This window comes from Squalius cephalus (assembly GCF_949319135.1).
Source record: "Squalius cephalus genome assembly, chromosome: 7".
In the NCBI taxonomy this organism is placed as follows: Eukaryota; Metazoa; Chordata; class Actinopteri; order Cypriniformes; family Leuciscidae; genus Squalius; species Squalius cephalus.
Genome location: NC_137128.1, coordinates 45,334,727 through 45,359,824, shown reverse-complemented (window position 1 = coordinate 45,359,824; position 25,098 = coordinate 45,334,727). Strand labels below are relative to the sequence as shown.

The following is a 25,098-nucleotide window of genomic DNA, read 5'->3' as shown; positions in this document are numbered from 1 at the left end:
TTGACAATTGAAAATGAAATTAAGACAAAATAAAGACAAAATTTACAGTTGTACCGTAAAATAAAGTTATTATTATTTTTCTTAAATGCACAATTTATTTACTTTACCGAGAAATATTACAATTGTAATATTTCTTATTTTTCATATTTTTATTTAGTAATTATTATTATTGGAAACACTTTACAATAAGGTCTTATTTGTTAACATTAGTTAATTACATTAACTAACATGAACACATGTATGAATAATATATTTTTACAGCATTTATTAACCTTTGTTAATGTTAGTTTTTTAACATGTTAGTTAGTTCACAGTGCATTAACTAATGTTAACATGCAACTTTTGATCTTAAATATGTATTAGTAAATGCTGAGATTAACATTTATTAATCAATGCTGTAGAAGTATTGTTCATTGTTAGTTCATGTTAACTAATGTAAACAAATGAAACCTTATTGTTAAGTGAAATACTTTATTATTTTATAGTAATATATTTATATGTAATCACAAAATTTTGGGCAAAATTGTGAATTTCAGTCAATTTTTATCTGAAAAATTGCAATATGATATTTTCCTCAGATCGTGCAGCCCTGGTTAATATTACTTTCAGATCAATTGTGCATTGAGCACGAATGCTTGAAATGTTGCCGTAACAAGCTGTATGTTATTAAGAATGTGTTAAATAAGGAAATGATGCAATAATTTTTATCCCAATCAGGCATGTTCGAACCCGGAACAACAGCTCTGAGGCTCCGACCACCCCAGAGGAGGCGGGATTTGGAGAAGGGGCCGTGGTTAAACAAAGACGAGGTCAAGGTCAGTTTTACATACAATAAATGATCCGAAATCAGTTTTTAGGGGCCGTACACACAACAAATCTTGGTAACACTTTATTTTACAGTGTCCTTGTTACATGTTACATGCACTCACCATAGTAATAACAGTAAATTATGCATAATTACATGCAACTAACCCTCAACCAAATCCTAATCCTACCCTAACCCTATAGTAAGTACATGTAGTTTATTAATATTACTCAGTACTTAATATATAATTACACTGTAACAATGACACCTTAAAATAAAGTATCACCCATTACCTTCTTAGCAGTGTAACAGAAGGATTTATGTCAGTGTGATCACCCCTTCAGGCTGTTTTTATCATTGCAGTCACAATATTTATGGTATTTGATGTGAATTGTAATTTTAAAACGAATAGAGTGATTATGTGGACATATGTGTTGTGATTTGTCATTGCAGGTAGAGACCATCATCAAGCTCATAAGTCCTGGCCGTCCACACTGAGTGACACTGACAGTGTTGGTCCGGGAAGTGGACTGGGCTCCCCGACCTCCAGCACTGGTAAGAAACAAAACCAGATCAGTCTATTGTTTTATTGACCTTTCAGCATTATTACAGATTCTTAAAGACAACTGCCATTACAAATGCTGAATTATTTTGCTCAAACAGTGAAACATCTGTTTTAAATAGACCAACAACTTAAGAACAATCTACACAAAAAATAGACCAATATTTAAAATATACACAATTATTTAGGAGTCTACATATAAAGCAAATTGGTGACCTCTGATGTCTCTCAGTTCAACACCTCGGCATGGTTTACAGTAATAAAATAAAAACTTTTTTATAAACCATAATTTTGTATGTTGTTTTGGTCTCAGGTGACATCTCAAAACCTTCAAGGCCAGTTTCTGCAGCCACCTTGTCGTCCAATGAGGATTTAGAGGAGAGAGACGGCCCCATGACCCCATTTGAACAAAGTGAGTGACAGATTACAGTTCAAGGAAACATTAAACATAAATACCCAGAGGAACTTTTTATTGCCACAGACTTGGGCGTCTTTGCAAATCTGAGCACAATTGAAACAATGTTGAGATCTCTTCTGAAGCTCAAGTGGAAACACATGTGAGATTACTGGGGTCTTTTTCTACGGAGAAACATCTGAGAAGCAGGAGACTTGAGCCAAAGTCTCAATTTGCTCTCCATTTAAGACTAAACACTACAAACAAAATAGGAGCATTTGATAAAGCCAGGTTCAAAGTTTTTGTTTCATTTTGTTGATTGACAGACATTTCAAGAGTTAAAGGTTTTTACTGAGGGGATTTTGGATTTCTCTTTGTATTAAAAAAAAACACATTTTCAACATGTTTTTAGGAATAAAATGTTAAATACATCAGTTGAATGACATATGAACAAACTCAGTGCAGGAGAAAAAACTTAGGGAACACAAGTGTGGGGTCCACTTCTCACTATAAACTAGTTGCTTGCATATTACTAGCATATCGGCTGATTATCAGTACTTATAAAGCACATATTAATGGCTTATTCTGCATGAACGTATTCTACATCCCTTAATCCTACCCAATAACTAAACTTAACCACTACAACAACTACCTTAATAACTATTAATAAGCAGTAAATTAGGAGTTTATTGAGGAAAAAGCCGTAGCTAATAGTGAATAAGTGAATATGTGTTCTCCAAATGAAATTATGACCAATATATATATTACATTTGAAATCTATGGGTGCAAATAGGTAAAGTGTAATAAAATAAACTCTTAAATGTGCACTTTGGATGCTTTCTTTCCACACGTTATAGAAGGCCAGTATAGAAGAAAATTGGCCAGTGCATGAAAAACATTGGTTTCTGTCTGTAAATATATGCAAATTAATGCATTTTTAATTAGATTATTTAAACATGACAGTCCAGAAATTTTATAAGTTTATGTTTAAAGAAAAAGACCTGTTATTAATCAACTGGGAAAGTGATATCTATTAGTTAAACATTGCACCCCATTCATCTGTAGTGTCCTGCCTTAAACTCATTGCTGTCTAGGAGAAACAATAAAGATATTGAAGAGATCTTGTTTAGTCTATCTAGTTCAGTGTAGTATATAGTAATTATATGTGGATGTTTGTTGTGTTTTAGGTATAAATGGGATTGAACCGGAAAGCGTGGTGCCCACTGGACCTTTCAAAAATGTGGGATTGTCCAAAGCTGCAAAAACCCATCGGCTGCGCAAACTGCGCACACCATCAAAGTGCAGAGAATGTGACAGCTACGTTTATTTCCAGGGCGCAGAATGTGAGGAGGTGAGACTGACCAATGCATTTATATTGTTGACAGTATCAGACAAAACTGCAAATCAACTGTATAAAACACCATTATTGTGAGGTTACTTGTTTTTTAATAATCTTTGAAATGTATATTAGTAGTTTTAGCTCTGGTATTGAAATTGTAATCAAGAATTGTTAAATTTCACTGGTATCTAAAATTTTGGGTGTCATAGCCTTATTTGTTACAATACAAGGATACATGGGTCAAAAACAATAACTAGTTGATTCATTTATTGCTTTCTTTGTAATGGGGCCAGTTAAAATGGAATAACTGAAATCAGTGAATCGAATCGAGAATTAACTGACCGATCGGGCCAGTGCTCGTCACAATAGTTTATCATTTGTTATCAACATAAACATTCAAGCCATTTTTAACCGTTCAGATTTGCTCTTCTTGCGATTGAACGGAAAAATACACACAACAAATTATGTCGAAATGCCCGTCTTGGCGAGTATTCACATAAACACTGTCGGTTATGTCTTGACTGAATGTAAACAGATGAGAAAGAAACACACGTGTAACAGTATATTAGATCCATGCATTTAGTCTTAAAGTGACAGTAGCCTAATATTCCTGCTTCTCTGCTGTCTGTTTTTAATGTTAATCAAACAACAAAAGACAAAGAGAAAATCACTCACTGCTCTTGACTGAATAACTTTAACAAGGATTAATCTATATTTAATTAGTGAAGACCGTACAGTGTTATTTTACATTTGATTATATAATTTCTGAACCTGGATGCTGTTAGACTTACCTGAAAAAAATTGAAGCACTATTTATTTCATTTGTATCTTTGTGCTGTAGTATTTATTTGAGCTGTTGCTTTAATGTGTTTATTTGTTCTTATTATTTTTAACTTATATTTTTATTTAGAACCACAGCATTACATACAATACAGTATGGCATTGGGTTTTAACATGTTAGTCCATTATGTTTCCACAATATTGACAATTCTTAAAAACTTAATTATATCGTACACATTATACAGAGAATGAAAACAAATACACCTAGTACAGGGGGAGGAAAAAATAAAGAAATAATAAAATAAAGAAATAAAAATAAAGAAATGGAGAAAGGCAGAGATGCACACAGGGTGGATATGACAGTATAACTCATGATCACTGGAGTATTAAAGGCATTACAGGGGCCCACCTCTTTAAGAAACCCGTTTTCTGGAGTCGTAATGCAAATGTGGTTTGCTCCATTTCGTACAACTCCCATACTTTTTGAATCCAAGCGTTGTATGATGGAGGGTCAGGTTTTAACCATCTGCATGTAATACACTTAATGGCTGCAGCAAGTAACATTTTTAATAAATATATTTTAGCTCTACCCTCAAGGCCCTCTGGATGCACACCTAGGGGTCTTCTGGGATTTCATAATGGAAGATTTCTTTATGGGCATCAAATATATCTTTCCAGTAATTTCTTAATTTTGGACATGACCACAAAATATGGATGTGGTTACCAACATGTTGGCCACAATTTCTCCAGCACTTTCCATTGTGCAATTATCTGTGGGGTTCGAAAAAAATCTGGTTATTATCTTCCATTTGAATTCCCTCCAGACATTCGAGTTGGTCAGGAGATGTCCCTCTCCACAAGCTTCCTCCCAAGTTTCAAGAGGAACTGTTCCATTAATTTCACCCTCCCATTTTTCCTTGATCTGTAATGTGTTATTTGAATTCTTAGTCAAAAATAATAGATATCCTTTAGAAATTATTTTTTTGACTGCACGTCCAATTTGTATTTCTTTAAAATAAACTTCTATTGGGGAGGTTTTTTTTTTATAATTTCTAGATCCTTATGCGTTGTGAGGAAATGTCTCAGTTGTAAATATCTACCTTGGGAGTGTGAAATCATTTCTTATTTGTTCGAATGATTTAAGTGTGTCATCATGAAATAATTGGTGCAGATAATCAAGTCCATATTGAGACTGTTCTTATTATTTTAATTAAATACTATATTAGTTAGGCTAGTTTTGCTGGGGTATCAAAATTGGAATCAATCGAGAATTGTAAAATTTCTCTGGTATCAAACATATTAGTGTTTTTTTTATTAGAACACATTACATGGGTCAAAACAACAGCAACACAACTTAAAATGTGTATGTATATATATATATATATATATACAATTTACAGAAAAAAATCCTTATCATTGAGCCCAGTACAGTGCAAATTGTTTTAAAGCAGCTTCACAGTAATAACCAGTAAACAGACAGAAAACTTGATTTTCAGCTGTATAGCAGCTCTATAGAAGACAATATTGTCCTTATTCAGCTCAATTCAGTTCTCGTTTAGTTCTCATCTGATCTCATCTGTGTGTGTTTGTGTGTCAGTGTTTCCTGGCGTGCCATAAGAAGTGTCTGGAGTCTCTGGCCATCCAGTGTGGTCATAAGAAGCTCCAGGGTCGCCTGCAGCTCTTCGGACGGGATTTCTCTCAGGTCCTGCAGGGAGACGTGGAGGGCGTTCCCTTCATCATCAAGAAGTGCATCACAGAGATCGAGAGGAGAGCACTCAAAATGAAGGTGCTTTGAAAAGCTTTGAAAAGGAATTAAGTTGTTCTTTCTGCATTCTCCCTTTTTCTGCCTTTATTTCTATCGGATTGGTTTGAATGTTTACCAGCATTAAATGAATTATAAATGTTCACTGATGAGCCAAAACATTGGCTGAACATCTCCTAACAAGGCCACATATTAAGGTCTGGGTAGATTAGATGGTGAGCAAACAATCAGTTCTTGTAATGAACATGTTTTATGCATCAGAAATGGTTGGGAATAAAGATCTCAGTGGCTTTGACTAGGGTCAAATTGTTTTGGCAAGGCGACTGGGTCTGAGTATCTCTTGAATCGGCAAGGTTTGTGCGGTCAGCAGTGATGAGGATTTACCAACAGTGTCTGAGGAGGAATAAACCATACACCGGCGACAGGGTGTTGGACGCCGAAGTCTCATCGATGCATGAGAGCAATGAAGACTATCCCGTCTGGTCCGAGCCAACAGAAGCTCACACAAACTTGAATGACATTGAGGGAGGAATGTGTCACAACACACAGAAGAGCAATCAGAGCACCTGTGATGAACCTGTCCACTCGTGAAAGAGCCTACAATGGTCACGCGAGCGTCAGAACTGGACCTTGGAGGAGTGGAAGAAGGTCGTCTGGTCCGATGAGTCCTGTTTTCTTTTACATCACGTGGATGGCCGTGTGTGTGCGCCGTTTACCTGATAAAGTGATGCACCAGGATCTCTGTGGGACGACGACGAGCCGGTTGAGGGAGTGTGATGTTCTGGGCAATGTTCCTCTGGGAAACCCTGGGTCTGGATATCCATGTAGACGTAATTTGACACGTGCCACCGACCTAAACTCTGTTGCAGAGCAGGTTCAGCCCTTCATGACACTGGTGTTCCCTGGTGGAAGAGGCTCTTTCTGCAGGATAATGCACACACTGACCAGGAATGGTTTGTATTATACAGGTGGTCATAATGTTTTGGCTCATTGGTGTATGTTTGCTCATTGCTTCATTTGCAAATAAAATTTTAAGTAAAACAGCGAATAAACAACTTTATACATTATATGCATGCAAGTTATGCACATAAATTATTGGTTAATTGCATCTCTTCATGATATACTTGTTTTAATGGACAAGGTTGCAAAAAATAATTCCCCAGTTTTGCCGATTTGAACTTCACTACTCCCAAAACCGTTTTAATCCTGTAAAGCCTGTCATATTAAATAATAATAGATAATTGCATCAAATGGAATAGTTTTTGAACCTTAAAACGATGCATCAGGATTTTATGGCTCATTCAGTCTGATATAATGAGACTGATATAATAATGTATAAATACTCGAGGAGGAAAAAACAACAACAAACTGGGCAATTTTGTGCAGTTGCTGATATTTATATGGTGAAAAAGAAGACATTTTGATAGCTTGTAATATCAATCAATGAGATCTTTATAACAGTATAACAGACTAACTTAATGCATGTAAATTTCAGGCGTCACTCTATATCTCCCAGTGTCTTAGTAAGATGATATTTAAATGCTTAGTTTTATGATCAAAGCTCTGTATTTTTAAAGCATATTTGTTCATCTCTCCATCATTGTATTGCATTACATTTATTGCAGTTACATTTTACAAACACATTACATTTAATGCAATACAGTGATTGAGAGATGAACAAATAAACCTTCCTCAAAAGCCTGATGATCATATTTGAGACTCACATTTTAACATGATATTTCTAATAAATTATGTATGGATAATCAAGTAAACCGAAGTTGCTTCAGTCCAGTAAGTGTTACTCTTAAAAACATTACTGACAATATCAAAGTTATTACATTTACTCTATTAAATCATTAAAGATTTGACAGAAAAAAAGGACACGTGAACCACGAGCTGAAGGTGGACGTTTTAAAAGACAGGTTTTATACCAAAGTTTTTTGTATCATGTTGATCATTTAGAGGTCTTAGATATTTTCATATCAGATATGACACAGTAGGCTTGACAGGGTTAATGCTTTCTTTGCTCCTCTTCAGGGAATCTATCGTGTGAACGGCGTGAAGACCCGTGTGGAAAAGTTGTGCCAGGCGTTTGAGAACGGCAAAGAGCTGGTGGAGCTCTCGCAGGCGTCTCCACATGACATCAGCAACGTGTTAAAGCTCTACCTGAGACAGGTGAGTCACCTGACACGGGTCAACACAAATACAAGATCACACTTCCATTCTAAGAGTGTTTATTGGAAATACGTTTCATGTTTGTTTTGCACTGATTTGTGAGTAAAAATGATCATCTATAGCATCATACACTCACCTAAAGGATTATTAGGAACACCTGTTCAATTTCTCATTAATGCAATTATCTAATCAACCAATCACATGGCAGTTGCTTCAATGCATTTAGGGGTGTGGTCCTGGTCAAGACAATCTCCTGAACTCCAAACTGAAACTGAAAGAAAGGTGATTTAAGCAATTTTGAGCGTGGCATGGTTGTTGGTGCCAGACGGGCCGGTCTGAGTATTTCACAATCTGCTCAGTTACTGGGATTCTCATGCACAACCATTTCTAGGGTTTACAAAGAATGCTGTGAAAAGGGAAAAGCATCCAGTATGTGGCAGTCCTGTGGGCGAAAATGCAGAGGAGAATGGGCCGACTGATTCAAGCTGATAGAAGAGCAACTTTGACTGAAATAACCACTCGTTACAACCGAGGTATGCAGCAAAGCATTTGTGAAGCCACAACACGCACAACCTTGAGGCGGATGGGCTACAACAGCAGAAGACCCCACCGGGTACCACTCATCTCCACTACAAATAGGAAAAAGAGGCTACAATTTGCACGAGCTCACCAAAATTGGACAGTTGAAGACTGGAAAAATGTTGCCTGGTCTGATGAGTCTCGATTTCTGTTGAGACATTCAGATGGTAGAGTCAGAATTTGGCGTAAACAGAATGAGAACATGGATCCATCATGCCTTGTTCCCACTGTGCAGGCTGGTGGTGGTGGTGTAATGGTGTGGGGGATGTTTTCTTGGCACACTTTAGGCCCCTTAGTGCCAATTGGGCATTGTTTAAATGCCACGGCCTACCTGAGCATTGTTTCTGACCATGTCCATCCCTTTATGACCACCATGTACCCATCCTCTGATGGCTACTTCCAGCAGGATAATGCACCATGTCACAAAGCTCGAATCATTTCAAATTGGTTTCTTGAACATGACAATGAGTTCACTGTACTAAAATGGCCCCCACAGTCACCAGATCTCAACCCAATAGAGCATCTTTGGGATGTGGTGGAACGGGAGCTTCGTGCCCTGGATGTGCATCCCACAAATCTCCATCAACTGCAAGATGCTATCCTATCAATATGGGCCAACATTTCTAAAGAATGCTTTCAGCACCTTGTTGAATCAATGCCACGTAGAATTAAGGCAGTTCTGAAGGCGAAAGGGGGTCAAACACAGTATTAGTATGGTGTTCCTAATAATCCTTTAGGTGAGTGTATGCGCTGAATGAAATCCAATACTTGCTTCTTATTCATTTTGGGGCTCTGATTCCAAAAACAGTGCATATTTTCCTCTTTAAAAAAATTAAAAGATACTTTAAATGGCAGCAAGTCACTGTTAATGAGTGAGTCATTGAGTTTCAACTGATTCAATTCAGGAACTAAGTTTAATGAGTGAGTCATTGAATCATTCATTCAACCGATTTGTTCATTCAGTTATGAAACACCGCCGTGTTTCGCTCAGGGACACAAAACAGTGCTGTTGCTTTGTTCTGAACTATCTTTGTTGGTGAAATTAAACAAAAACAGGCAATTTTGTGTCTAAAATGCAAGTCACTTAATATTAAAGGATTAGTTCACTTTCAAAAACATTTTTGCTGATAATTTACTCACCCCGATGTCATCCAAGATATCCATGTCTTTCTTTCTTCAGTCGAAAAGAAATTAAGGATTTTGAGGAAAACATTCCAGGATTTTTCTACACAGAATGGACTTCAATGACAACCAACTATACCAATGTTCACAGAAGGTTCAAATGTCCGTCTCAATGCAGCTTCAAAGTCTCGACACGATCCCAGTCGAGAAATAAGGGTCTTATCCAGCGAAAAGATCGGTCATTTTCTAAAAAAAAAAAAAAAATATATATATATATATATATATACTTTTTAACTACAAATGCTCGCCTTGTACCATCTCTGAGATGCGCCACGTATTACGTCATCACGTTGGAAAGGTCTATATATAATTTTTTTTTTTTTTTTTGAAAATAGCCTATCGTTTCGCTAGATAAGACCCGGATAAGACATAATCATTCACAAATATTACACCATTTAAACATTATTAAAAATACATAGGCTACTGAGTTACTAAAACATTCTTTGTCAAAGAATACACTTGTTTGTTCACAGTTTGAACGTTCTTGTTTCCATTTGTTTAATTTCAAGATCTGAGGTGAATTATCCATTGTTGCTTTTACAGCTTCAAAGCTGGAGCACTAAATGATATTCAGAGTCACATTACACGCTTTTAACATTAAATAAAGCACATAAACAGTGCCTGAGATTATCATCGCCACACTTTGTGTTCGTTGTTCCAGCGCGACGTCACAGAAAAATAGAAACCGTTTCTAAAATTGAATCGTTGCGTGTCGCCGTCGCGGCTGGTTAAGTCACTCTGACATGGAAAAGATGCTTTTATTGTGTGTAGTGTGTTATGTTCATGGTCTCTGTCTCCTCCTCAGCTCCCGGAGCCCATCATGCCCTTCCGTCAGTATAATGATCTGATGGGACTGGCGAAGGAGAGCCTGAGCTCAGACGGCTCAGAGGCCGGCGAGGGCATGAAAAGCCCAGAGCTGGTGGATCGTGGGTCAGAAACAGAGCCGGAGGTGCAGACATTAGTGCAGAAACTCAGAGAGCTGCTCAAGCGTTTGCCACACACTAACATCTCCACACTGAAGTACATCGTCCGACACCTGCGCAGGTGAGCTTCTGCACATTCAGACCTGAGAAACACATTCAGAAACGCCTGCTGAGATTATTAGACACGTCAATGCCATATTCCATTATGTATAATATTTAAAAAAAAAAGTCTAAATACTGACACTTACACTCTGAACTGTATAAAATATTTAATTGAAAATTTAATCATAAAATATATTAATCTTCATAATTATAGAAAGACTGGAACTTTACAAAATCATAAAGGTATACTTTATTTAATAAGGATAATGATAATAATAGTAATTGTAATTAATAATTCAATAATGAAAAATAAAATGTAAAAAATGGCTAATTAATATTTTATAACTTCTTAATATGTAGTGTATTTAAGTTTTAATATATTAATAATTTACATTTAGTCATTTAGCAGACGCTTTAAGACATTTTTAATTTGTCTAATAATCTAATAATAATTGAATAGGTCATTATTATAACAATTTATTTTAAATATTTTTATATTTTAATAATATAGTCAAATATGTAATAATTTAAGTCATGAGTTCAGAAGACAAATAAATTTATAAACAAGACATGCAAAATAATTTGGTAGTTGAAAAACAACATGAACTATTATTTTTTACATTTTCATATATGAGAGCATGTATTTTAGGTCCTGCAACTGGTCACCATTTTAACTGTATGAATATGAGAAAAAGAAAAGTTGTTTAATAGCCACTTCTTGAAATATCAAGTTCTCAAAACTGCCGTTTTATAGATTTGTCATAAGTGTGCTGGTAATATGAAACATCACTGTATAATGCTAGTGTTGTGCTCTCTCTCTCTCTCTCACACACACACACACACACACACAGAGTGTCTGAGTTGGAGCAAGATAATAAAATGAGCGCTAGTAATTTAGGCATCGTGTTCGGCCCGACCCTGATGAGACCCAAACCCACCGGTGCCACGGTGTCGCTCTCATCTCTGGTGGATTACCCTCATCAGGCTCGCATCGTAGAGGCTCTGATCGTCTTCCAGCAGAGCATCTTCATCTCCTCCTCCTCCTCCTCAGTCTCCTCTCCAGCCCAGAGCCAGGTCTGACTCTGCACACAGTCACATGATGTGATGAAGTACACGGGTTTATACTGTGGTTCTGATGCACTTACTCATATTCTCCTCCACAGGACTGTGAGACTGAAACTCATGAAGAGACAAACAGAGCGGATCTGGAATGTGGTGAGAGAAACATATATATTAGAAATAATAAATATTAAATAAATTGTTTATTTTTAAACATTTAAAATCTGAATATTCTAAAATGTTTTGTGGTTGGGTTTGCAAATTAAGCGGATATGGAATGTATTGGGAAATATATTAGAAATATTATGATTAAAAATGTATAAATATTGAAATAAAAACTTTATTATTTTAACTATATTTAATATTATAAAAAGTTGCTTCAGATTTTGAATTAAGAGAATATATTAAATAAATACAGTGTATATATATTTATATATATATAGAATAAATCTTTTTTTAATAATATTAAAGTATTAATATTGAAAAATGTTGCTTGGCTTTTTTTTAATTAAGAGAATCTGAAATTACACACACACACACACATACATATATATATATATGAAATATTAGAATGTTATTTTTACAGATTGTATTTAATATTTTTATATAAATTTTTTTTACAGGTTTGTAATATTATTATTAGAATTTAGTAGTTTAGTTGTAAAATTCTCATTTGAATGCCTTTGTATCCTTTTATCCTCATGTTAAATGTTCATCATATTGCATTTCAAATCACAATATTTGTTGAATTTTTTTTTTTTTTTTTTTTTTTTTTTTTTTTTTATGAATTGTGCCGTGTTACTGTTGAACGAGTGTGCCGTTCCCTCTTCCTTCAGGTCATTCGGCGGGTTCCTCAGGTTCTCAGGACTCAGACTCTGATGTGGAGGAGCAGGGCAGAGCGAGAGGACAGCGCCCTCCTCTGGTGAGTCAGGAGAGCGAGACCAGTACAGAAGAAGAGCAGACCAGTCCCAGAGTGAGCCTGGACCTGAGCGCACTCGTCCCGGAGACCATCCCGGAGCAGACCACCGGCACAGGGGAAACCGAGGAAACTGAGGAAAACGACTCAGAGCAGGTCTCAGATCAGTAAGACCAGGGAGGCATTAGGAATTCAACCATTTCAACCATTAGACCATTTGTATATGTTAATTCCCAAAGTCAAACAATAGTCATATTAAAGGGTTAGTTCACCCAAAAATTTAAATTAACCCATGATTTACTCAACCTGAAGCCATCCTAGGTGTATATGCCATTCTTCTTTCAGACGAATACAATCAAGAGTTATATTAAAAAATGTCCTGGCTCTTCCAAGCTTTATAATTGTAGTGAATGGGCATTATTATTATTTTTAAGTCCATAAAAGTGCATCTATCCATCATAAAATTGCATTTATCCATCATAAAAGGGCATTTATTCATCATAAAAGTGCATTTATCCATCATAAAAGTGCATTTATCCATCATAAAAGTGCATTTATCCATAAAAGTGCATTTATCCATAAAAGTGCATTTATCCATCATAAAAGTGCATTTATCCATCATAAAAGTGCATTTATCCATAAAAGTGCATTTATCCATCATAAAAGTGCATTTATCCATAAAAGTGCATTTATCCATCATAAAAGTGCATTTATCCATAAAAGTGCATTTATTCATCATAAAAGTGCATTTATCTATCATAAAAGTGCATTTATCCATCATAAAAGTGCATTTATTCATCATAAAAAATCATAAAAGTGCATCTGTCCGTTCTTGTAAGAAATAACTAGCTTCCGGCAGACGGCCGTACGCATCGATTTACGCCACAAGAGAAACACTTGAACTTGACGCACAACGTAATGATGAGCTCGGTTGCCCAGCCCTGTGAGTTTGAACCGCGAGAGGCGTCAAAGCTTACGCTACTCCTACGTCATCCTCAAGTGTTTCTCTTGTGGCGCAAGTTGACTTGTGTGTGGCCGTCTGCCGGAAGCTGGTTATTTTAGTCCATAATGTTTTAAATACGGATATTTTTCTTACAAGAACGCATCGCTTCACTTCAGAAGGCCTTTATTAACCCCAGCAGAGCCATGTGGAGCACTTTAATCATGGGTAGATGCACTTTTATGATGGACAGATGCATTTTAATCATGGGTAGATGCACTTTTATGGACTTCAAGAAAGTAATACCCATTCACTCCCATTATAAAGCTTGGAAGAGCAAGGCCATTTTTTAATATAACTCTTGGTTGTATTCATCTGAAAGAAGAATGGCATATACACCTAGGATGACTTGAGGGTGAGTAAATCATGGGCTAATTTTCATTTTTGGGTGAACTATCCCTTTAAGACGGTTTTGACTGACAGGCAAACTGATACGACCTCAGACTGTAGAAGTGAGATCAGTGAAGTTTCAAATATTGGCTAATATGAACTGGATGTTTATAATAACGCGTCTCTTTATTCAATATCACATCTGTGCACTATTCTGCATAAACCATAAAGAACTGGAATACAATCATTTCTGTCCTTCAAAAACAAACATATATGCCAGTATTATTTAATAATACAATTTCAAGGTGTGTAGATATTAAAAAGTCTCCACATATATTGTCATAGGAATATATAGGAACTTTTAACATTTGTATTTATTATATTTTCATCTAAGCACTGGAGCTTTTTCTTTGTTTATTGACAGAAGAGCGTAAAGCGATGTTACGGTTGTGTTGAACTAACAGCCGCTGCTGGTCAGTGCTGGTTTTAATGCGTCACTGATTTCTCTTTCAAACATATGCTTTATTTGTAATAGTGTGTATATTTCATTACTCCAGCAGCTTCATCTGAACCATGTATTCAGACTAACCACATGACCTGACTGATAAATGCGTCGAAACCATTGTGTACATTCCCAAACTGTATATATTCAGAGGAAACGTTCAAATATTCACAACACCATAATAAAACCATTCATTAAACAAAAGTTGATTTATTTTTTGATTTGCAACAACAAGGGAAATTAAATTAATTGTCGTCGTCCATCACAAGAATCGCCCATTATACACCAAAAGAACATGAGACGACAATGAAAAGCCTTAAAGAAGAATCAAATCCTGATGCATCTTTACTGTACGAGTCTGTATGTGATGTATCGTCCAGCCGTCTCGCTGGGCCGGATGATCTTCACCACCTGTGACACGCAGAACCACGTCTTTAATGGACATACAGACACCAGATATCATTTCACTAGTGTGTGCTGTAGGGATGGGATGATTACCGGTTTAACCACGGTAAAATGTACTGACGGTTAGTATTATCTTTTAAAATTGAGTTATCTTTAAAACTGTGTTTGATTATCGCGATTTTAAAGGTCCCGTATTATGCCCTTTTCACAAGATGTAAAATAAGTCTCTGATGTCCCCAGAGTGTGTATGTGAAGTTTCAGCTCAACATACCCAACAGATCATTTTTTACAGCATGTTTAAATTGTCATTTTTTGGGGCTCAGAAAAACGAGCTGTTTTAGTGTGTGCCCTTTAAATGCAAATGAGCTGCTGCTGGACGACACAGGGGGCGGAGCTTCATGAGCTCGCGCTCAGTCTCACCTCACTGAATGATGATAATATCAGAAACTCTCAGTAACAGTGTTCAGTTCGAGTCGGACAATAATGCCTACAGAGTCAGAGTGCTGTATAGAGATGGAACAGGTATAGTTTAGTAGTTTAATTACGGTTATAACGTATTTGTCATCTGCTTGTAGGCTATGTATCCATTATTTATTAATAGCCTACAAGTCTGCTGTCTGAATGATGATCAAACTGATGAGTTTAATAAAGTTTATTGTACATCACACAAAAGATGAAGCGTCAGTTTTACTTCAGAAAATCACCATAAGAGCTGAGTAAACACAGTAAGTTATAAGAAGTGCGCAAGTAGCCAGTAGAGTTGAGGGAGCATTCCTGTGGGCGGAGGTTAGTCAAAAAACGCTTCTAGTGACGTCATTAAAGAAGGAAGTAGAGGGATGTAGTCCAAACGAGCCGTTCACTGTAGTCGACTTCTGTTAAATAAAATATCTCGCTTGGCATTGAACTTTGAGCTTTATAATTTTACAGATATTATTTATGCTCTAACAGCAACATTACACACTAACTAAAGTTTGAAACATGGGATCACGAAGAACGGGACCTTTAATAACTAACTGTAAATCCTGTCCAGCCAGCAACAGTCTCGCGCAATGTTGTTGTTTTTTTATTCGAGAAGGAATGGCGGAAGACAGTGACCGTGCTCGGGAGATTTTTCAGCCTTTTAAGAGGACCAAATCTGAGGTGTGGTCATATTTTGGCCTTTACAAAAGTCCTGAGTGAAACTTAATGGAGGATGGTCACTACAATAGGGGGGAAACACTTCAAATCTGCCGAGTCGTCTTGTGTGACCATCACCCACTGTTTATAGCGAACGCAAGGCAAGTTAACTTTGACCTCAATACCAAAAGTACGTCTGGGAAATAACTGGGCACAAAATGTTGTTTTGAGTTGAAATATTTGAGCTCAATCACTTGATATAAACGTGAAGCTTCCTCAAAGAAAAGTTTGCAGTGGCTTTGAGCCAAAGACAAACAAGTTCAAACAAAGACTATTAAGAGTGACATTTAAGGGAGAATAATTTATATCATTGTACACTTATTACAATGTGTAAAAACGGAGACGCAAGAGTGGAAGTTGAATTGAATGAAACGAGAGCGCGTCCGTTGCGATTAGGGGTGGAACGGTACACAGAAGTCACGGTTCGGTTCATACCTCGGTTCAGACATCACGGTTCGGTACAATGGAGGAAAAAGCAAAACAAAAATGCAGGCAATTATTTTATTATTATTGTGCATGTCTCAAGCTGTACCACCAAAGGAAGATAAATGTCTTAAGCCTTGTATTTTTTAAATAGGTTTTATTAATAAAGTAAAGGCATAGAACCAGTTTATTTGTAGTGCATTGACAATTGTTTTATATAATTAGTTTACTCATTAAATTAATAAAAAGACCTTGAGATATGTTTGGTAATTGTACCTGAATGAATTTAAAATTAATTTGCTACATTTCAGATCAATGTATTTGTTTTCCTTAAAATTTTAATTAACACTAACTTTATTCTCATCTTAATTATAAATCATTTATTTCTGTATAAAATAATACTACCATTAAAAACACATTTGATTTTCTTTCAATGTAGAATGAGTAACTTAAAAATAAACAGATTTGTGCTCTGTTTGAGGACAAGAAATGAAAACCAACGCAATATGATGAATGTCTAAAAGATGGCACCAACAGACTGTTTTTATATGGGGTTGGATAAATATTTTTAGCTTTTTAACAGTGTGTGTGTGTGTCAGTGTGTGTGTGTGTGAGAGAGAGAGATTTTGGTTGGGTGACAGTTGTAGGTTACAGTTTGACAAAAGCACAATGTTGTTTTATATTGCGAGTGTACACAATTATAAGTAAACACTTTGCAGTTTGAATGATGTCCTGTATGAACAAAATGACGGAGTATGTTTTTATGTTTCCACTGTTCGATCGCGCCCGCGCCTCTCCCTCTCTCACACACACACACACACGTTCGATCACGCCCACGCCTCTCCCTCTCTCTCTCACACTCACACACATAACATAATCCAGCATTGCAATCTTGACATCGCAGTCTGTTCATTATAGCCACAGAGCTTCAGAGCTAAGGCGGGGCTACAGCTTAGGCGTCCCCAAAGAACCATCTACCATCAACCACTACTGTATCTAACAGTAGTTCCGCACTACATTAATTAATTTGCACGCGAGTTTTATTTATTTTTATACCGTGTATTCTCCGAGTAAATTCATGCACCAAACCGTGACGCCCGTACCGTTTCGGTTCAATACGAATACATGTATCGTTCTACCCCTAGTTGCGATACATGGACGTGCGCTGTTATAATGCGTTGCTATTGATGACGGCCATTATAAGAGAGGAAATGCCACAGAATATAATCCTGCTTAAAAAACTGTTTGATTTATTTGTTGTTTGTTGATTTTCAAATATTGAACTTTTTAGTGTGAGCATCAGTTCTTTTTGAACACTTTCATCTCATTTTAACAAAACCGTGATAATATTGATAATCACGATAATTTTGGTCACTATAATCGTGATATGAAATTTTCATACCGTCCCATCCCAAGTGTGCAGGACGCTATAGTTCATTTATGTAAGTGAGGAGAGCAAAATAAAGTAAACTGTGACATATTATACCTAAATATTCTTCATACAGCGACTACCAGTAACATTTATGAAAATTTGGGACCAAAAATGATTGACACTTTTTCCTGATCATGTTTTGCTGAAGTGCTTTTTCTTTAATAGCTAATGCTCTTTTTACACACAGACTGAACAGAATGAAGCATTGCTTGGTCACTGGTTGAGCTAAACTGGTATTATCTAATTGTGTAGTTAAATTTAACAGCTGTCAGATATTCAACATAATTCATGTGTGAGACAGTCTAACAGAAGGATGGACAAAACCAGTCAAATATCATCTGAGTTCTTCTCATATTTCATTACCATTTCCTAAACTATAGCGAATAAACTGTGATAATGAGAGAAAAGGTCTGAATACATTTTGGTTTGACTGTAATACTTCAATACTATAATCCTAAGTAAATTGCACAAAAGGCTTCAGATGAAGTTATTTTCTCACCTGCCCTCGTTTCAGCCCAAAGTACCGTGCCACTGGATCACCAGGCTGAATTCTGGGTAACTGGCTCTCCTTGAGTTTACTGATGACAGTCAAGAAAAGCTGTTCACAGGTGACGTCACAGAGAAGCCGAACACTAATCTGTCTGTGTGTGTGTGTGTGTGTGTGTGTGTGTGTGTGTGTGTGTGTGTGTGTGTAACACGTGGTCAGCAGTGAGCGAGTGTAAAGCAGTGTTTGGGAAACCTGTCAGACAACAGTCAGTGTAACTCTAGATCCGGATACTATCTGGCCAGAAGCTCGATCACTTCCTCTTTCGTCATGACGATGTGTTCAGGGACCAACTGCAATTAAAGATTGTTAAACATTTAAAAGAAATATGTACTTATATTTTCATATTTTTAATAAATAAATATGAATTTAAAATATTCATAACATTAATATTATTCATATTTTAACATTTTTAATTAAAGTTAGAACGAGACATTAGATTTATTAGTTTTTGTTCATTTAACTGCAGATGTCAAATTTGTGTCATATCAGTTTACATCACAATATTTGTTTAAACAAATCTCAATGTTTTTTTATAATTCATTTTTTATATTCGTAATATTTATATTATCAATGTTCTTAAATACTATACACTTTAATATTTTAAATATTCATATTATTAGATATTTTCCTGGAATATGTTAACATCTCAATAGAATTTATTAAATATTTTTTATATTCATTATATTTATATTATTAATGTTCTTAACTTAAATACTATACACTAAGATTTTAAATATGTATATTATAAAATGTTTTGTGCAATTTGTTAATATAACAAATCTCGATATGATTTAAATAATATTTTTATATTATGTAATATTTATATGATTCATGTTCTTAAATACTATACACTAATAAATATTTTAAATATTCATAATCCTTGTTAATGTTCTTAAATACTATCAGCTTTAATATATTAAATATTCATATTATAAAATATTTTTGGTGCAATACTGGTTAACAAATCTCGATTTTTTTATATTCATAATATTTATATTATTAATGTTCTTAAATATCATCAGCTTTAATTCATATTTTAAATATTCATATTATAAAAATAAATAGTGCAGTACTTGTTAATATAACAAATCTCAATTATGATATTTTAATAATAATTTTAATATTCATAATATTTATATTATTAAAGTTCTTAAATATCATCAGCTTTAATATTTTAAATATTCATATTATAAAATATTTTAGTGCTTGGGTCAAAATGGAAAGAATTTAGTAGTTTTTGTTCTTTTAACAGCAGATATTTATCATATCACAGTTCAAATCACAATATATAAAAACATGTGAATTATGCTGGTCTTTTTTGACATGTTTTTGTCACAGCGGGGGAAAGCGTCTCACCTCATGCTCTGTGATGTTTATGAGCAGCTCTTGCTGTAGAAACTGTTCCAGGATGTATTTCGGTGCCATGTCAACCAGAGACTGCAAACAATCATCATCATCATCATCAAAAATTTTATATTCTAATAAACAGAAATATTTGTAGTGGACGCGCTGCTTTTGAACACTTTTCCTGTGGCATGCTGTGTTTTAATGTTTGCTCAGCGCATGATAATAGCAGAACTCATGGTCTGAGGAAATATTTTCAGTCAATAATGCATAATAAGGCTTGTCCGTTTCCATTCAAATAATAAAAGCAATAAAAACAATATTATTTGGCCCGTGGAAAAGATTGAGAAAAACTTTCCCCTTAAATGTATTTTACACTATTTGATTAATTTATTCAAAAACAAGGCAAGGATAGGCTACTAAATGATTTTTAGCAATGTAATGTGACGTACATGGCATCACGTGGATGAATATGCATATGCAAATGATATGCAGATGAGGATCTGCATAGTAAACAAGGCGTTGTAAGCTCCATATATGGTTATTTCAGGGAGGAGAGGTTCTGGCGTACACACGCTGAATAATTTTTGGCGTACACCAGGGCCGGAGTGGGGCCACTTTTCAGCCCGGGAGTTTCAGGCCCAAGACCGGCCCACTTTTTCCATGGTGGAATTCCAAATTACCACTTTTTCCAAACTGGATAAATGAAGCAACAGTTCAGCTCTTACTATTGTGTAGTTTTTATTAATACCATGGTTCAACAAATAATTTAAAGGTTAAATAATAATTCACTTAAGCTGAGAAGTTAACAAAAAATATTCCACTATTCCACAAGGATAGGTTGATAAATTAACAAAAGAAAGAAAGAAAGCATTTGAAATGTATCCCACTCTTCCACAAAGATGCATATTGAACTAATGTTTACAGATTTATTTGCATTCAAAAATAATGCTTTTTTTAATCAAAAAACGTGATACCTACTCTCAGATAAATGAGGCCTATTAATCAGATGCAAATAGAGATATAAAACCAGTCCTAATTGAAAGAAAACAAGTTGAAAAAAAGATTGAATCGAATATTGGTTGATAATATAGTATAATGAGAGATTTATAAGCTATTTTTTGTAGGCTGGTCATTTTTTACCGGGAACACCACAAGTGTGACTATGTGCCATTTTGTACAAAATAAAAGTTTTTCAAAACAAATTTCATGGTGAAAAATTAAAGTAGACTAGTGTGATCAACAGTGCAAATTTTTTCATAGCTTGAGTTTTGTTATCAATATTAAATTGCATAATATTTGCAAAGTCTATGAATCGCCATGTATTGGGTGTTACAAAAAGGCTAATATTTTAAGTGGGGGGGGGAGGGGTGAAAAACCGACTTTTCACAGCTGAGAGTCGCACCGAGGTCCGAACCAAAGTTCATGTTTTGATACATTTTATACATTCAGTTAGTTTTGGTTTGGTTTCACATTGCAATTATGTGAGCGCACTAAAGAACTTTACATGACACACTTGCGTCCTGTCGTCATCATCTATGTGGGCTGCATCTTGACATTGATTGGTTTGTAAGCGGACGTGCGTCAGTGTGTTGTTAATTCGGCGGGAAACTCTGACAAGAATGAATGAACAGGCGCGTATCATTCCCACTATACTGTTATTATTACAGCATTACTCCCTGCAGCTCCAGCTATACTCAAGACTAGCTCACATCCGCCAAATGAACGTCCTAATCGTGCGAACATTTCATCGTCGCTGGCAGGAAAGGAGGAGAAGACTCGAGCAATCCTGCGGGAACCACCGGCACTTCCTGTAAATGTTCTGAAAGTCTGAACCAAACAGAAGATGCGTTCACACTAGAGACTAACCAAACCTTTGTTCAGTTTGATCCGGACCGAGTCTAGCTCTTCTCGTCTGTTTGGTCCGGGGGAGGGTTCACACCTGCAATTTTGATCCGGTGTGGTGAACAAATGAGTCCTATTGAAGAGATGAGTCCGAGCTTAGGACCTCATTAGTATGCCAGTAGTATGCCTGATCTAAATCTATTCTCACGACAACTTGTAGCTAATGTGAGCTGTTTTAGTGTTATTATGTGTTAGCTTTATGTAGAATGCTAAATCCCGCTGCTATATACAAGGTAAGATAACATTAAATTGTATATGTAAATTGTATATATTCTATAGCTAATATTTAAAATCTCAAGTTGTGTCAATAGCAGAGGAGAAAGACCGCAAAACTTAAAAATACGACTGTTATTGTGTCACGAAACGTAGTTTTAAGAGTTTCTCAGTCGAGAATGTAGTTGTTTGAAGCTCAAATATGTTGTTTATTTATTATAAAAAACACTAACAACGAGAAATGTTTAATTTCACAATCTATAGCTTCGGTTAAAAACTAGTATATGAAACATAAGTTAAAATACATTAATGACTCGTTATAACGTAGTACAAACTTCTATAATAAAGTGATTTTGTATGATTTGTAACCAGGCACTAAAGCGATTACCCATAAAACGTGCTTTGAACCAATCGGATTGATTGGGTCCTAAGCTCGGACTCATCTCTTCAGTAGGACTCATTTGTTCACCACACCGGATCAAACAGAAAAGTCAGAAAATCCGGACCCAATAAGGTAGGTGTGTAAGAGCGGATCCTGCACAGTTTTATAAACGAGAGCCTGGTCCCCGGCTCCAGGTGAGACTCAGGTGTGTTGTACCTGTTTAGCAGACGGTGTCATGCCCGTCTGGACCACGATGATGGCCCGCGTGATGTTCTCCTCCTGCATCCGCTGGCAATACATCTTAATGGTCTTGATGCCCACTTTCATCTCCTCTGTGTGGATGACACACACACACACACACACACACTGCGATGAGCTCATATGAAGCGTTCAAAGTCACGTGCGTCATTCATCTTCGGAACACAAATTAAGATATTTTTTATTAAATCTGAGTATTCTCTTCTATGTAATTGAAACTTGCCGGTCCAGAAAGTTAGTAAAGACAATGTTTAAAATAGTCCGAGTGACTACAGCGGCTCAACCTTAAGATTATCAAGCGACGAGAATACTTTTAGTGCGCAAAATAATGGCTTTATTCAACTCTTCATGTTCTTCTGTGTTTCTCTGAGTGAGTTCACTGAGGCCCGGTTTCACAGACAGGGCTTAGACTAAGCCAGGATTAGACCATAGATCAATTAGGACATTTAAGTAATTTTTATAAACATGCTTAGAAAAAAACATTACCGATGTGCATCTTAAAACTAAAAAGGCACTGATATATTTTTAAGATCAGTCAGTGCAAGTTTATTTCAGTGGAAACAGCTCAGACTTACATTTTAGTCTAGGACTAGTCTTAAGCCCTGTCTGTGAAACCAGGGGGTAGTGTAACAGCAGCGCTTCTGGGTCGTACATCAGAACACAGGCTCGCTATTGGCCGACGCTGGTCATGTGTGTGATGCTGGCCAATAGTGAGCCTGTGTTCTGACGTACGACCCAGAAGCGCTGCGCTGTTAGACTACATTACAGTAGTGTAGTTACACTACTATTTTACACATTGTCTTTACTCACTTTCTGGGCCGGCAAGTTTCAATTACATAGAAGAGAATACTCAGATTTAATCAGAAATATCTTCATTAGTGTTCTGAAGATGAAGGAAAGTCTGAAGGGGTTGAACAACATGAGGGAGAGTGATTACTGACAGAGTTTTCATTTCTGGGGGAACGAACCCTTTAAGCACAGTTTTGAGCCAACACTTTTTTTACTCTCAAGTCAATTCTTAGCAGCGTTCCTGTGAGTGATTCTCAGAGGCTTGATAAACACGAGATCTCACCTGGGAAGAAGACGAACATCTGGTCGGTGGGATCGTCATTGTGAGCGACCAGAACCGTGAGATCCGTCCGTCTGGGTCGCCCCTCGCTGGGCCGGTCCCCGAACTGAGCCTTGAACTCATCCAAGGTCTGGTCCAGCTCATCCTGGGTCACCAGGAACCCTCGATCATGGCAGAGCTGCGACACGAGAGAGAACCGGCACGTGAGCGTCGCTTAAAGGCAGCTTTATATTTTCATGTATAAAATGTTGTTTGGAAAATATATAGTTTTCATTGTTACATTATTAAATTTCTTCTTCTGTTCACTATAGTACTCTACTGTTATGAATTTAGTTCAATTTAGCATTTTTAATGTTTTACCATAATTAAGCATTTATTTATTTATTCAAAGTATATTTATGTATTCAGTATTCATCAATATTTTAAACTCCCCCTGTGGTAAAAATCAAGCTTTTAATGTTGTTTATGTGTCTATGTGGTGTTTTTAATCTGCTTTAAGACAAAGCATGTGTAAATTCATAAGTCGACACCATTGCTGAGTATTTCCTCCTTAAAACTGCAGTGAACCAAAGACAGTCTCAAAAACACGCTTTGAAATCACTGGTGTTTCTGACGTCACAAACTACCTTGTAACCAATCAGATCAACGTGTGATCGTCAACCAGTGGATCTCTGAGCTGAGTGAGTGAGTGGAGGCGGGGCTCATTTGAATATTCATAGAACCGCGCATACTAAATGAGGCGAGGGTGTCGAGTTACAGTCAAGATATTTTTTCTAGGAAAAAAACGTTTAAATATGTAATTTTAGTGATCAAAAATGAGCTTTAAGGGATAAAATCGACTACAGGGGGTCTTTAAAAGAAAATGAATATTTATTTTTACAGTTTTCCCTCTATACTAATAATATACTATACTAACTTACATTCAATTTTAAGCATTTACCTTTTTGTTTGTTAGTTTTATAGTCAATGTCTGGTACTGAATCTCATTCCATTTAATTTCTAAATGTCTTACCATTAAACTAAATAATTTTAGTCTGTATGATATTTTAATTTAGAAAAAATCAGGTTGAAGTCATATTAAAGGCAAAAAGTACCACCCTTAATTCACCTTATATTTACTTTATCATTCTGTGTACATACTTATCTTCTGATCGCGTGTTTAATGTAAACAACTACTAAAAGAGTTATGAACAGACGCAGCTCAGTCTACATTCACACCTGCATTATGGTCTTACGAATTTTCCATAATCGATAAGTCTCCTCATCATCGTCCATTAGCGCGTGTTCCTGATCAAACAATCCCGAGACACTTTCAAACCACGCGCACTTCCCTTTAATCAGTCACGTGATGAAAGCATAGAAAGCTGCGTCTGAGAAGATTTGCCGTTTATGGAGGAGGCGAAGGACCCCTGGATGGTGTCTCATTTATTGCCAGGCACAAAATTGGATTAAATCATGACCTGAAAAGGTTTTTCTCTCTCTCTTTCCTTCTTCTTTTCTGTAATGCACACAGCTGTTCCTACTGTCATAGTGT

General features: G+C 36.1%; 2 protein-coding genes across 2 annotated transcripts in view; one reads left to right on the top strand and one right to left on the bottom strand.

Moving 5' to 3' along the window:
- Window positions 1–12,749, top strand: part of arhgap45a (Rho GTPase activating protein 45a) — a gene marked incomplete at its 3' end in the record, with an annotated part of 45,926 nt that extends 33,177 nt beyond the window's left edge. Inside the window, exons 14-23 of the mRNA XM_079876910.1 lie at window positions 718–815; window positions 1,259–1,360; window positions 1,681–1,779; window positions 2,949–3,112; window positions 5,478–5,666; window positions 7,680–7,817; window positions 10,384–10,622; window positions 11,455–11,677; window positions 11,767–11,818; window positions 12,499–12,749. Coding sequence (XP_079733036.1) covers window positions 718–815; window positions 1,259–1,360; window positions 1,681–1,779; window positions 2,949–3,112; window positions 5,478–5,666; window positions 7,680–7,817; window positions 10,384–10,622; window positions 11,455–11,677; window positions 11,767–11,818; window positions 12,499–12,749 — 1,555 coding nt within the window. The remainder of the gene's footprint in view (window positions 1–717; window positions 816–1,258; window positions 1,361–1,680; window positions 1,780–2,948; window positions 3,113–5,477; window positions 5,667–7,679; window positions 7,818–10,383; window positions 10,623–11,454; window positions 11,678–11,766; window positions 11,819–12,498) is intronic.
- A 1,994-nt stretch (window positions 12,750–14,743) lies between these two features.
- Window positions 14,744–24,964, bottom strand: polr2ea (RNA polymerase II, I and III subunit E, a). Its single transcript, XM_079876901.1, has 7 exons — window positions 24,783–24,964; window positions 23,568–23,742; window positions 22,454–22,569; window positions 19,750–19,830; window positions 18,625–18,683; window positions 18,346–18,424; window positions 14,744–14,821 (listed from the first exon to the last, which is right to left on the bottom strand). Exons 1-7 carry the CDS (start codon window positions 24,837–24,839, stop codon window positions 14,756–14,758), a joined length of 633 nt encoding a protein of 210 aa, XP_079733027.1. The 5' UTR covers window positions 24,840–24,964; the 3' UTR covers window positions 14,744–14,755.
- Between the last annotated feature and the right edge of the window lie 134 nt (window positions 24,965–25,098).

Excerpts from the sequence above, each read along its gene's own strand:
- polr2ea (XM_079876901.1), bottom strand. The coding sequence starts at position 24,839 with ATGGACGATGATGAGGAGACTTATCGATTATGGAAAATTCGTAAGACC. Across the intron at positions 23,743-24,782 it reads TTCGTAAGACCATAATGCAG|CTCTGCCATGATCGAGGGTT; the intron begins GTGTGAATGTAG and ends CTCGTGTCGCAG. Across the intron at positions 18,684-19,749 it reads TAAACATCACAGAGCATGAG|TTGGTCCCTGAACACATCGT; the intron begins GTGAGACGCTTT and ends CTTTAATTGCAG.